This window comes from Monodon monoceros, unplaced genomic scaffold, assembly GCF_005190385.1.
Source record: "Monodon monoceros isolate NGI ecotype Baffin Bay Population unplaced genomic scaffold, NGI_Narwhal_1 Super_Scaffold_7, whole genome shotgun sequence".
Classification (NCBI taxonomy): Eukaryota; Metazoa; Chordata; class Mammalia; order Artiodactyla; family Monodontidae; genus Monodon; species Monodon monoceros.
The window spans coordinates 62,722,238-62,735,859 of NW_021703784.1; the positions used below are offsets into that span (position 1 = coordinate 62,722,238).

General features: G+C 50.0%; 1 protein-coding gene across 6 annotated transcripts in view; it reads left to right on the forward strand.

The window, feature by feature from the left end:
- Positions 1–12,603, forward strand: part of AMPD3 (adenosine monophosphate deaminase 3) — a 41,973-nt gene extending 29,370 nt beyond the window's left edge. For all 6 annotated transcript variants that reach the window (XM_029207961.1, XM_029207958.1, XM_029207957.1 and 3 more), the window contains exons 8-15: positions 967–1,098; positions 1,633–1,796; positions 2,518–2,644; positions 5,319–5,482; positions 6,539–6,659; positions 7,802–7,975; positions 9,571–9,681; positions 10,746–12,603. In XM_029207961.1, coding sequence (XP_029063794.1) covers positions 967–1,098; positions 1,633–1,796; positions 2,518–2,644; positions 5,319–5,482; positions 6,539–6,659; positions 7,802–7,975; positions 9,571–9,681; positions 10,746–10,922 — 1,170 coding nt within the window. In that variant the 3' untranslated portion in view covers positions 10,923–12,603. The remainder of the gene's footprint in view (positions 1–966; positions 1,099–1,632; positions 1,797–2,517; positions 2,645–5,318; positions 5,483–6,538; positions 6,660–7,801; positions 7,976–9,570; positions 9,682–10,745) is intronic.
- The last annotated feature ends 1,019 nt before the right edge of the window (positions 12,604–13,622 follow it).

Here is a 13,622-nt window from a genome sequence, read left to right on the forward strand (position 1 = left end):
CAGCTGCTATAGGAAACAGTATGGCGGTTCCTCAGAAAGTTAAATATAGAATTACCATACATTCTAGCCATTCCACTCCTAGGTATGTACCCAAAAGAACTGAAAGCAGGGACGAAAACTGTTACTTGCACATTAATGCTTATAGCAGCATTATTCACAGTGGCCAAAAAGTGGAAGCAAACCAAGTGTCCATCAACAGATGAATGGATAAATAAAATGCACACACACACTGGAATATTATTCAGTCCTAAAAAGGAATAAAGTACTGATATCTGCTACATCCATGGATGAAGCTTGAACACATTATGATAAGTCAAAGAAGCCAGACACAAAAGGACAAATACTGTATGATTCCACTTGTATGAGGCATCTAGAATAGGCAAACTCATAGAGACAGAAAAGAGAATGGTGGTTACCAGGGTCTGGGGGAGCTATTGTTTAGTGGGTACAGAGTTTCAGTTTTACAAGATGAAAAGAGTTATGGGGATGGATGGTGGTGATAGTTGCACGGCAACGTGAATGTATTTTATACCACTGAACTGTATACTTAAAAGTGGTTAAGAAGGTAAATTTTGTGTTATGTACATTTCACCACAATAAAAAAATCTTAAACCAGACACTGAATGAGGCAATGTGGAGAAAAGTGCCTTATGACGTCTAAACGGTAATAGGACACACATTATTACTGATGGTTCAGTATTTTCGGCTCACTCAGCCAGCCCTGCTTCTGGAGGCATGAGGCCCTTGATCCTCCTTTACAGAGGGCCTCGCAAAAGGACCCCAGTGCTGGCTGAGTGAGGATGCATGATCCTGGCCCTGGGACTTTCCAGGTTTTCGTGCAAGAACTGACACAGAAGGTATCTTTCAGTGTGGCTCACAGAGCCCACCTTGTAAAGGCCTGGAGGGGTCATGTGTGTGGTGGCTGCAGAACAGCATGGTGATCTGGCTGGTGTCCCTTCTCCCCAGGGCCGGCAGACGTTCCACCGCTTTGACAAGTTCAACTCCAAATACAACCCTGTGGGGGCCAGTGAGCTCCGAGACCTGTATTTGAAAACTGAAAACTACCTGGGAGGAGAGTACTTTGCTCGGATGGTCAAGGTGGGTGAGCCCTGGACCTCTCCAAGCCCTCCTCGGATTCCTGACAGCATTTGCATTCATGGGGTGGGGGCCCCGCAGGGCCTCCTGTCCTCTTCCCCTTCGTGAATCCCCGTCCATCCACCATCCAGCTCAGGCGAGGTGCAGGTGCCTGGGTGCCAAGTGCTGTGGCCCTGGCCGCTGACTCCCGAGTGCGCAGGCTGTGCTGTGTGTGGACTGTGCTGACTGCAGGCAAGGGGGGGGGAGGGTGTCCACCACTGGCCCAACTCTCGGCATCCAGGCTTGCTGCTCTGTGTGTCTGCAGCCTGCACTGGGTATAGGTTAGCCCCATTTGGAGATGCTTCTGCTGTCTGGCCTGGTCATGTGTGTGACTGTGCAGGTCCAAGGCCTTCTCCCCTAGGAAGGTGGAGTTAGTGCTGACGTGGCAGCAAGGGGATGTAGATCAGGCCTTCTGAGCCCAGGAGCAGGTGGCTGAGGGAGCTGCAGGATCTAGCAGCTGGGGTGCTCTGGGCTGACCTGAGCTCTTCTTGGTGCCAGGAGGTGGCCCAGGAGCTGGAGGAGAGCAAGTACCAGTACTCAGAGCCACGGCTCTCCATCTACGGCTGCAGTCCTGAGGAGTGGTCCAACCTGGCCCGCTGGTTCATCCAGCACAAGGTCTACTCACCCAACATGCGCTGGATCATCCAGGTGCCCCGGATCTAGTAAGTGCGGCAGCTGCTGTCTACCTGTGTCCTCTGGGGTCGCCAACCTGTCCCACAGGAGCTGCTGAGTCTGTGCTGCTGAGGGACAGGGCCTGTTCCAGTGCCAGCCTAGGCCTCTCTGCCCCAGGGATTTTCCTACAGGGCGGGGTGGTTGGCAAAGACGTCCTTGTGACACTTCAACTCTGTTCTTTGAAGAACATACATGTGCAGAGGCCTGGTAGGAACTACTGCCCATCTTCTTGTCACTGTGGTTTGAGGATGGGCTATCCTTTTGGGTGAGGCCCATGGTCTGAATGACCTGATGGGGGGGGTGGCCTACACTGCTGGCCCTCTCCCTGGATATGACTCAGACCACCGCTGTCCTCTCCAGTCTGGCCAGTGTGGCCCCTGGATGGGCCTGGGACACGTGGTTTAGGGGGACTGAGCTGAGGGGAGAGAGTTGGATCAGCCTGAATCCCAGCGCCCCACTCCCAGATTGGCCTCTAGCTGGAGAAAGCTCTCTGATGGGTATGGGTAGGTGTTGAGTGTGCCACCAATGCCTAGTGTTGCAGAACTTGGCGAGGAGGGGAGGATCTGTATTGGAGCCCCACCTCTGAGTCTACCCTGGGTGTTTAAATGGGGATCTGTGCTGCCTGAGGGAAGGGACTGGGGAGGCTGGTCTCTGATGGGCCAAGGGGGCTGTTGTGTCCACCTTGATCAGCAAGTCTCCGCTTTCCCCCAGTGACATATTTAGGTCAAAGAAGCTGCTGCCAAGCTTTGGGAAGATGCTGGAGAACATCTTCCTGCCCCTTTTTGAGGCCACCATTAATCCTCAGGATCACCGAGAGCTTCACCTCTTCCTCAGATATGTAAGTGTGGGTGGCGCCCAGGCAGTGTGCCCAGTGAGGGAGGGACGAGAGGAATCCCGGGGGGGTTGGGTCAGCCTTCCCTTCTAAGATCCTGTCACTGGCGTGCCCCAGGCATGAGGTGGCCAGCCCAAGAAGCTGAATTTCTAGAATAATGAGCCTGCTCCTCTGGGGCAGCCCTGCGGGCATGGGTGGGGTGTTGGGAAGGCAGCCGTGAGGCAGAAAGACTGAGGAGTTAGTTCCTGACCAGGTGGGGCTGGAAGGACTGGCCTCTGTCCCAGCTGTAGCCTCAGGTTGTTACAAATGCAGACATTTCAGGCTCCTGCTTTTGCTTAGAAACCAATGGTCCTCCCACCTTGTTTGGTTAAGCACACAAGCCCCACAAAATATATTTATCTGGTTAGTTGTGGGAGAGGGTGAGAAGGGTGGAAGAGAGACTTAACCAGAAAGGGCATCAGGGGGGCAGGAGCTGGTCCCGCCCCCTGGGTGCCCAGAATAGAGTTGGCTGCAGGTGGTGAGAAGCAAGTTCAGTGCCTGGTAGAGTTTATTGGGATGGTTTCTGACAGTGAGGGAAGTGGGGAAGATACCAGAGGGCTGGGAGTGGTGGAGGGAGGGGTGACAGTGTGAGTGTGTGAGTGTGTGTGTATGTGTGTGTGTGTGTGTGTAGTAGGGGTTGGGGGAGTTGGGGGGTTGCCAGGAAAGTTTGAAGGGGCTGAGGGACGGCACTGAATTTATGTCTTAGACAAACACCATGCAGGCTGTTGTGTGAAGAAAGGCCTGGAACAGAAGCAGCTGGAGGTGGGGGGCAAGGGGGCAAGGTGAGAGTCAGGGGCCTGCTCCAGCAATGGAGACGTGCGGGGGCCTTGAACCAGCAGTCGCAGCTCACACTGATTATTCGCTCCCTGCTCCGGTGATCCACGCCATGACGTGATCTTGCTTCAGCCTCACGGTTGCCCCCCTTGACATCATTTTGTAGGTGTTAATAGTAAGCAGCATGATTATGTGTTGCTGTGTGTTAGACACTGTGGATTATCTCACTTAATCCTCACGACTGTCCTGTGAAGCTACTAGCTCCGATTTACACATGAGGAAGTGAAAACTGAGAGATCACAGAGCTAAAAAGTGGCAGAAGTGGAATTCGTACCCAGGTCCCTGGCCCAGGTGTTGTCATCCCCACATTAAGGAAAGTGAGACGTATACAGGCGGTGGGCGGGGCCCCTGGGCGGGTATGGGCACGGGTGGAGAATGGATGGGGACTGGGCACACCCTGAAGGTCAGCAAGGGGAAAGAGTCACGGGGGGCCTCCTGGTGCCTGGCTTTGTTGGGGAGCAGATGGTGTGCCTTTCAGAGGACACTGCCAACTGTGGGGGGACAGCAGGCTTGGGGAGGAGGAGTTGGGGTTTGGACATGTTTTGTGTTTGAGGCTATGGGAGGCCCAGTTTGGGGCCCTGCATTAGCAGCGCCCAGGAGAGGGGCTGACACTGCCCCCATGCTGGGCCCCCAGAGTTCAGGTGCAGCGTGGAGCTAGTGAGCACAGAGCAGAGCGGAACTCGAGGTCCGCCCTGGCACCCAGACCTGTCCAGGCCGTGCTGAGAGCTGCAGTGGGACTCTGTCATTTCCTTTGACACATAATGACTGTGACAGGGAAGATTCTGCCAAGTCCCTCGTGGTCGCTTGCTCCTCTGGGCCCCTACTGCCATTTCGAAACAGGCAGACTCAGCCGGTCCTTCAGGGGCCCCTTCCCAAAGTACAGCTGTGGCTGAGGGACAGGAGCAAAACTGCCCTGCATGCTGGCTGAGAGCTGGGTCCTTGCAGGTACATCCTCCATCAGGGCCTGACCTCTGGGAGCAGGTGACGGGAAGCCTGTGACTCGGGTGGGGCCCTGGAGGTGTAGTGTGGGCCCCAGCTGAGGTGTAAGTGCAGGGGGAGAGTGGGCATCTCCTGAGCTGCTCTGACCCCAAGAGCCATGGCTCAGCCTGCCAAGGGGCCCTCTTGGATGGCGCACACCTTGGCCTGTTTGAGAGGCATCCCAGCTGGCCACACCTGGGACATCATGGCCACTCTAGGGCATCCTCCACCTACAGCCCCAAACAGTGCAGACCCTGAGCCCGTTTAGGCTCAGAGCTGGTCGTCTCACGTGGGAAAGCTCCTTAACTGGCCCTGCTTTGCTGTCAGCCAAGCCCTCCCTCACAGGGTCACTTGAGTATTAAGTTAGCTGATGTGTGGTAAGTGCTTCAAGCAGGGCCTGACATACAGTAGGTGCAGGGGAAATGCCTGTCCCCTTCCCCCTCACAGCTGTTGTCACCGCTGCTGTTGACACAGCCTAAGGATGGGAGGTGAGTATAGCTGCCTCACCGTTCACCTGGCCTGGCCTGAGCTTCCCTTCACTGTTGCCACCACACAGGGGCTTGGCGCTCTCCAGACTGACTTCCCGGGTACCTCTGGAAGCCCCGGAGGGACAGACTGGGGCGCTGTGCCCACTCCCTATCCCTGGAAAGAATGGGGCTCAGGCAGGCCAAATGGGGCTCAGGCAGGCCACGGGGTCTCCAGCTGAGGTTTCATACCTGAGAGGCCTGGGCTCCAACGCCTTTAGCAGGCTCACTTCAGCTGCACATATACTGAGGCCTTCGGCAGCTTGTCTGCCCTGGCTTGACGCAGGACCCCTCCTCCTGCCCAGGTGACGGGGTTTGACAGCGTGGATGACGAGTCCAAGCACAGCGATCACATGTTCTCAGACAAGAGCCCCAGCCCGGACGTCTGGACCAGCGAGCAGAACCCGCCCTACAGCTACTACCTGTACTACATGTATGCCAACATCATGGTGCTCAACAACCTCCGCAGGTGGGTGAGCTGGCCCCTGTGCACACCTCAAACCAGAGGATGCTCCTGAGCCCACCCCACAGGGCACGTACCCACAGGGCACGTACCCACAGGGCTCGTACCCACAGGGCTACACACACATGCAGGCGTGCCTGCTGCCACAGATACGATCACACATACAAGGCAGCCAGACCCCATGCCTGGACACACGTCCATACACACACTCACCAACACCTACATGTGTGCACGTCTGTCCCTGATATGATAGAGACACAGGACCTGCTGATACACGTTCACTAACCTCCACGCCAGTGGTGTTCACACGTGCATCTATCCATTCAGTGAATCACAGCACCTGCCATGTTAAGGCACCGTCCTGGGCACGGGACACATAATAGGGAACAAAACAGATCGCATCCACGTGCTCATGGAGCTTCCATCCAGTGGTCTCACGCCCAGCCTCCCCACAGCGCACACATGGAGGCGAGGCCCACGAGGCAGGATGCTGAGCCAGTCCCTCCCCACATGTCTAGCGTCCTCCCACCCCTGCTGGGCCACGGGGCCTCAGAGCTCAGCCTCAGCCAGCGCTAGTTTGTGGGTGTGGAAGTTTTGAGGGGGACCATGATTGAAAGGAGACGGCCAGGGTTGGAGCCCTGGGCTGAGCTCTCCGAGGTAGGGGCTCTAGTTCTAGCTCTGCTGTTGCCCTGCTCGGTGGCTTCTGACATCTGGGTTTACCCCCTTTTTATAACAAGGAGGCTGGACTCCACAGTTTCTCGTGGGCTTTCCTGCTCTGAAGGTCTATGAATCTGGACTACCAGGCCCTGGGGAAGGGGAGGAGAGGATGGAGGACTAGGCCCTCTCTTCCTAGAGATGAAGTCTCTTGGTTCTGAGGCGCTCTGGGCCTGGGCCTTAGCACCTGGGGAGAGGTTGTTTCCAGGGTGCCCTGCCTCAGCGGTGCGGACCCTGCCATGGGGGACTGTCTCCCCTGGAGTGGGCCCTGAGCTAGCAGTGCAGGCCTGTGGGGCCCGGGGCAGGTGGACCAGGGGTTCTTTCTCACCACAAGCCTCATGTCTGCAGGGAACGGGGCCTGAGCACGTTCCTGTTCCGGCCTCACTGCGGGGAGTCTGGCTCCATCACTCACTTGGTATCTGCTTTCCTGACTGCCGACAACATTTCCCATGGGCTGCTCCTCAAGAAGGTAACCGGGCCCCTGACAGATGGCTGCCCTGCAGTGACAGTCCCGCCCGGGGCTGCCCTGGGGAGGAGTGGGACCACCTGGGCTCCTGCCTGCGCCCTGGGAGGCTCTGGCCAGTGATACAGGAAGGCCGAGCCTTTTTCTGGGCTGTGCCGTCTGTAGTCTCTTGGCTTCATATTTAATTATGAAAAAACATAGCCAAATACATCACAACTTAGATTTTCAAAAAAATGGAGAAATGGAAAAAAGTCCTTATTGCTATTATTTTAATAGAAACAGCATTATTAGCTTTTTAGTATTTCCAATTCCCATCTTTTTCCAGAACATATTTCTAATATGCTTATTAGCATAAAGAACACAGATTTTTGGTTCCTTCTTCATCCCTTATCATCACAAGCGTTTTTCTGCGCTGCTCATTCTAAAGGCTGCTGAAAGGATGGCTGCCACTTGGTTGGGCTGTGACTGATCCAGCCAGGCTCCAGCTGTTGCACAGAATCCACCCAACTTTTTGCTTGTGTAAATCATGCTACCATGAACTCTATGCATTGTCTTCTCCGTATTTTGACTCACTTCCATAGGAAGGACATTTGTTCAAACTCCTCTCCTGCCCTGGTCCTGGGGAGGTCGAACCGTGTTTCACATTTCTGTGTGGGGTGGGTGCTACATCAGAGAACCACTCTAGCCCAGTCAGGTCCGCCCCGCCCCTTCCTACCTCCGAGGAGCTGCAGTGTTTACAGTCTCAACCTGAATGTTTGTGGTCAGAGCGCAAAGCAACAAAAGTGGGCATCTCCAGGACTGACCTATTGGGGTCAGCTCCTGGGGGAGGGTAGCTGAGGATGTAGGTTGGGGTCAGCCCGGGGCCTTGTAGGTGCCCTTCCCTTCCTGCCCTGAGCTGTGCCTCCAGTGTGGAGCCAAGAGGGAGCACTTAGTGGGCAGGAGAGCAGTCCCAGGGAGGGATGGGCCCTGATGCAGTAGTGAGGTAAATGTGGAGGGTGGGCCTGGGGGTCCTGGCGTTGTGGAGCTCGGGGTGACTGGGGGCTCCCACAGACACTGCCCGGACCCCTGGTTTCCCCTGGTGAATGCTTCTCCCATCCCTCCCTCCCCTCGCTGGCTCTTGTTTCCTGAGTTTGGTGGTTCTTTTGCAGAGTCCGGTGTTGCAGTATCTCTACTACCTTGCTCAGATCCCCATTGCTATGTCTCCTCTTAGCAACAACAGTCTGTTCCTCGAATATTCCAAAAACCCTCTGAGGGAATTCCTGCATAAGGGACTGCATGTTTCTCTCTCCACCGATGACCCCATGCAGTTCCACTACACGAAGGTGAGGACTTTAGGGGAAGATAAGGACTGTAGGTCCTCCCACTGCCGGCACCTGAGCACATGGCTCAGCTCTGCCTTCAGGGTGGCATTGGTGGCCCACTGAAGACAAGAGGTAACTTTCTGGTGAGCGAAGTGCTCCTTCCAGGAGCCCTCGGGGTTCTTGAATCTTTGAGGATTTTTCTTTGCCTTTCATTTTCCGTCTTTGATATTCACTAGCTCTGTGATGTTGGTAGAGCTACTTACTTGACCTCTCTGTATTTTATCCTTCTTCATGTGTAAAATAGGGATAAAATTGTTCCTATGTCCACCTCTACCTTATTCTAAGGATTCATTAAGATAATGAATCAGTGTCTAATGTAGTGTCTGCGTACAGCATGTATTAAAGATGTTAGCTACCATTTTTGTTACCACTATTATTACTAGCACACTGTGGATCTCTGGGAAACTGAAGAGGAAGGGAAAGGCGATGCCATGCATCACTTAGTATACGAGCACGTTTGGGTGGTACTGATAAGACCAGCCACGGATTAGTAAAAATAGAGGTGCCTGGGTCTTCTAGGACAGGCTCCAAGCTCCAATCTTCTGGTCTCAGGACCCCTTTATATTATGAAGAACTGAGGCCCTCAGAGAGCTGTGGTTGACATGCCTTGTATCTAGTGATACTTAACTGTGTGAAATTGAAAAATATTAACTCATGTAAAATAATACTAATAAATCATTAAATGTTAACTTAGCAATTTTTATGAGAATAACCATATTTCTGCAAACTACAATAACAAAATACTGAGAATGGCAAGAATGGCGTTTTGAAAATCTCTTTAATGTCTAGTTTGATAGAGGACAGCTGGACTCTCATCTCTGCTTCAGTCAATCTGCTGTGATAAATTACTTTTATCAAAGTGTATGAAGAAAATCTTGCCTCACAAAATGCATAGCTGGAAAAGGGAGGACCTTCCAGAGGCCTTGGGGACCCTCAGGAATGCTGGGACCATGTTTTCAGAACCACTGCTCTACAATACAGAGGCAATGATGTGGCAAAGAGGTGATGGAAGGGCTTGTGATAAATGTCAGACGTTTCACATCCCAGAGGACAAAGCACAAGCATAGCTCAAACCCAAATGCCTCTGGGCTAACACTATCTCACTACTGATCCTTGACCGCTTCTCATTCCTATTTAATGTTCCATCTCTGTTCTTTACTCAGATTAACTTTTATTCTGGATGATCTTAAGAAAATGTGTTAAATACAAAGCAAGACTATAGGGTGGGTACTAAAAGTGTGCACGACAGGGAGACAGGCACAGGAGAGCAGGCTGGCATCCCCAGTCATGGGCGCAGGGCTTGGAACATGTGTTGGTCAACAGATAAATCTGTAGGTGTTCTTTGATATATCTGTCTTTGGCAACCTGAGCTTTCACACAAAGATCTCCGGAGTTTGTAATTTAAAGGTGGGGGGATATTGTTTTATTATTCAGGTGCCAGTCCTTAAAGAAAAATGAAATCTGCAATGTCAGTCTGATGTTTCTAGCTTGGGAAATACGTGAAGCATTGAAATGGATAGTCTCCCATCTAACACATTTACTTTGGGGGAATCTAGGAAGCACTTATGGAAGAATACGCAATTGCGGCTCAAGTGTGGAAGCTGAGCACGTGTGACCTGTGTGAGATCGCCAGGAACAGTGTGCTGCAGAGCGGCCTCTCGCATCAGGTATGCCGTGTGATGGCACCACCCCATCCCTCCTGTCCTTTCAACACATGTGTACATCGGATGCCTGCTGTGTGCCAGGCACTTTCTTGGCCCTGGGACTGGGGATGAACAGAACAAGCAGGGTCTCTGTCACACTGAAAACTCATATTCTAGGGGAGAACGCTGTGGAGACTCCTGAATTTTCATGGATGCTCTGTCACCCTTTTCAGACCTCTGCTCAAATGTCACCTCCTCAGAGAGGCCTTCCCTGATTACCCATTCTACAATAGCCACACACTTGCCCTCATTCTCCATCATAACGTTTATTACTATATGACATTGCCATATGTAGTCATGTGTTTTTCTGTCTTGCCTTCTAGAATGTAAGTTCAGCATTATATCCCTGGGGCCTAGAATAGACCCTGGCACATAGTGGGCACTCAATACTTCTTGAATAGATGAATAGTACCTAGATTGAATAGAAAACTCTAGGGATGGGACCCAGACATCAGTAATTACAAAAAAATTTTTTATAGCTCCCTAGGTGATTCTGACATGGAGCCAGGATTGAGAACCATTGCTCCAGATGGTGTCTTAGGTCCCTGGGTACCTCCGCTGGGTGGTGTCACTGGTACAGGGAGAGGGCTGCATCTTGCTGCTCTTGTTGGATGCTGATGCAGACAAGAGTTAAGGCTCAAGATTCATTTTGTGGGGACATGATTCCTTGGACTGGCTGTCCCCAGACACACCTGTGCTCTTGTCAGCTCCCGGGAGAGCCTTGCTAGAGTCTTCACGCCTTCATCTTGCCTTCTTCATTGCCAGAAGCTCTTGTAGTTCTTTGCCTTTCTGATCAAGGAAAGCACAGTTGGAAATGAAGGGAATGAATGTGGTTGTCAGGGTGACAACCTCGAGGAGAGGGAGGCCAGGAGGAATTTTATAAGAGCTCTGTGGGGAAAGATGTCTTGATGGAGGACCTGCTTTGGAGGACTAGCCTGATTTGGTGTGGTTAATGTCAGAGCTGCCATGTGGATATAGAAAGTGATTCTAAGGTATATTGTTTCATTTGTATTTCTCTTGGTCCACAGGAAAAGCAAAAATTTCTGGGACAAAATTATTATAAAGAGGGACCTGAAGGAAATGATATTCGAAAGACAAATGTTGCTCAGATCCGGATGGCGTTCCGATATGAGACCTTATGCAATGAGCTCAGCTTCCTGTCTGACGCCATGAAATCAGAAGAGATCACAGCCCTGACCAAGTAGTCGAGTACTGGACATGCATTTTAACTTTCTGGGTTAATTTCAAATCTGCTGTGATTAACAGTGTTCACGGAGAGGTGCCTGTGAAGAACTTTCAAACTAGTGATTTTTGGCTGCACTGTTCACTTTAAGGTCTAACATGCCCACTTCTGTTAATATTTTTGAGTAATAGATGGTGAATCCTCCTTGGGGATCTGGGAGCTGGACACTTGTCTGTATTCATTCCTAATTTTCCAGATGTTTCTCTTGAAAGTGCTAATGCTTGCATTGTTGGGGCCAGGATCTTACATGGTCCAGTGCCCACTGACATATGAGGGCTGTGTGGTTTTCTGCCACAGTCCTCTCTGTAGGCCCTGCAGACTAGTTGGTATTTGTTCATTTCAGCCTCTGATGGGCTGGCTGCCTTAAAGTCTGTTTCAAAGCTCCCTTTCATAAAGGAGCTACTTCGAGAGAATTAGAAAACGTCCTTTGTTGTGCTTTTTTTTTTTTTTAATGAGTTTTTAAAACCTTTATTTAGCCTTCCTCCCTTTCTATTTAGGAAACCAAATATTCACATCACAACCATCACTCCTATTTTGGGTCTTGGTTTCCTCATCCGAAAGGTGAGAGTTTGCACTAGATGAGTGATTTTCAGGTGGTGGTCTGTGAGTTCGCCTCCTGGACCACTTCAAGGCAGGGGTGGGCAGGGGGGAATGAGGTTCTGGGGTGCTGCTTTTACTTCTTCAAGGTGACTCTGCTTTCATCAGTTTTACATTGGGACTTCTGTGTATTTACATTTGAACTAAGGACTTTGAAAAGCACAGGACTAGATGACCTCTGTTCCTTTTGGCTTTAATATTCTATGATTGTAGCCCAATTATCATTTTACTTATGAAGAGTTAGGGCCACAGAAGTAAAGTTTGCTTAAGATCACACAGCTCTAATAAGTAATAGGACTAGAACTAGGTTTCCCTAATCCTAATCCAGTCCTTTCCCCACCATTCCATCAGACCTCACAAATGTAGATTTTTTTTGTCACTGTAACCTGGTGCATTTTTTCCCCCCCAGGTGAAATCTCACCTTTACCTAATATGCAGACTTCTTCAGAAGATATAAGTGGTCCCTGGGGCCAGGTAGAAAGCATTTTTAAAGACTAGTCTGAATTTAAGCTTTACCAATGTATTCTTCATCTGTGTTACTAGTGCCTGGTACATAGTAGGTGCTCAATAAATGTATATTAAATAAATGAATGAATTTCCTCTTTTGGCAACTTTTTAAGGATGTGTGCTTCTGGTACTCACCAAGCTGCTCAAGGACCTTCCTGTCTATCTCTGTGGGCAAATGCAGACTACAGGAAGCCCTTCTGAATTATTACAGAGTTAGAAGAACCCGATTTTTGCCTGTGAAAATGCTTACCTGACTTTAGATTGTTTTGTCCTGTTACTTTATAATGCTTATCACCTCTACCGGTCAACTTAGTACAAACAATAAATGTAGTCTTTTTACTAGGCAGACATGTGCTATCTTACAGCTAATCATGAAATTGAATGAAAACCGAGTATTTGTGTTAGGCATCCACTATTTTTTGAAAAGCCATTTGTATACTTTTGCCCTAACATAGCAAGTATTGTACAGTTTTTCATTGTCATTTTATCTGTATCAAGTATTTGTTTTTATTATTAAAGTCTGTTAGGACTGTGGCTAACTAGTAGTTTTAAACTATTTAAGGCATATCTTTAAGTTTTTAAGAAAGATGGGCATCATGAAAAGCTATCAATAATAATTACTAATTTATCTGTTTACTAAGGTTCAGGTATGGATGACATTCACTAGGAAAACTCAGAAATTTTGAACTGAAGCTTGCAAAGTAAGCTTTACAAAGCAAAACCCAGAAGGTAAAACTTTGCTTTTTTTCCTCTAACTTCTGCTGTAACAGTTCATGACCAAAGCCTCACATGGTCATTTCCTTTTCCTTGGATATAACTTCAGTCTGTTCACCCAACACCTGTTGGATTTTACCTGTCCTGCAAGCTTTTCAGATACCTTTTTCTATAGCACTGTGCACTGTTACATCATTGTACCTAATTGGCCTTTTTGGGTGGATCTCTACTTTCTTTTGTGATCAGAGCTGGACTCAAAACCAATTGTATACTAGCCCACATTTCTAAAAGAATGGTTTTTGAGGCATGTTATCCCTTGCTTACTCTAAAAGGCTCAAGTTCACATTATATGTTACTTCAAACTGCATTGTTGAAATGATCAATATTATTGTTCTTTGCCTCATAAAAACCAATCAAGCTCCTGGGATGGTATTTACCAAGGCCTGTCCTGGGCCTTTACTTTCTCTTACCTTGGATAAAGCTGAGTTGAAAGCACATCCCTATGGCTTTCTCTTTACTTGTTTGAGTGCTGTGTTGGTGAAACAATATTGACCTTTCTCTGGGTTTGCAGATACAACTGAAGGTGATATGTTGGTAATATACCTAGGTATTCTCTACCTGAACTACGACTGTTATAAAGAACCAAGTATAGAGGGGGCAGAGTCAAGATGGTGGCGGGGGAGGACGCAGAGTTCACGTCTCCCCACAACTAGGGTGCCTGCTGGACACTGGTGGGGGACCTCGATGCCTAAGGAGATGGGAAGAACCCCCGAGCGACCGGGTAGGATGAGGGGGCAGTGAGGGGGGAGGAGAAGTGGAGGCTGGACAGGACCAATGCACCTGA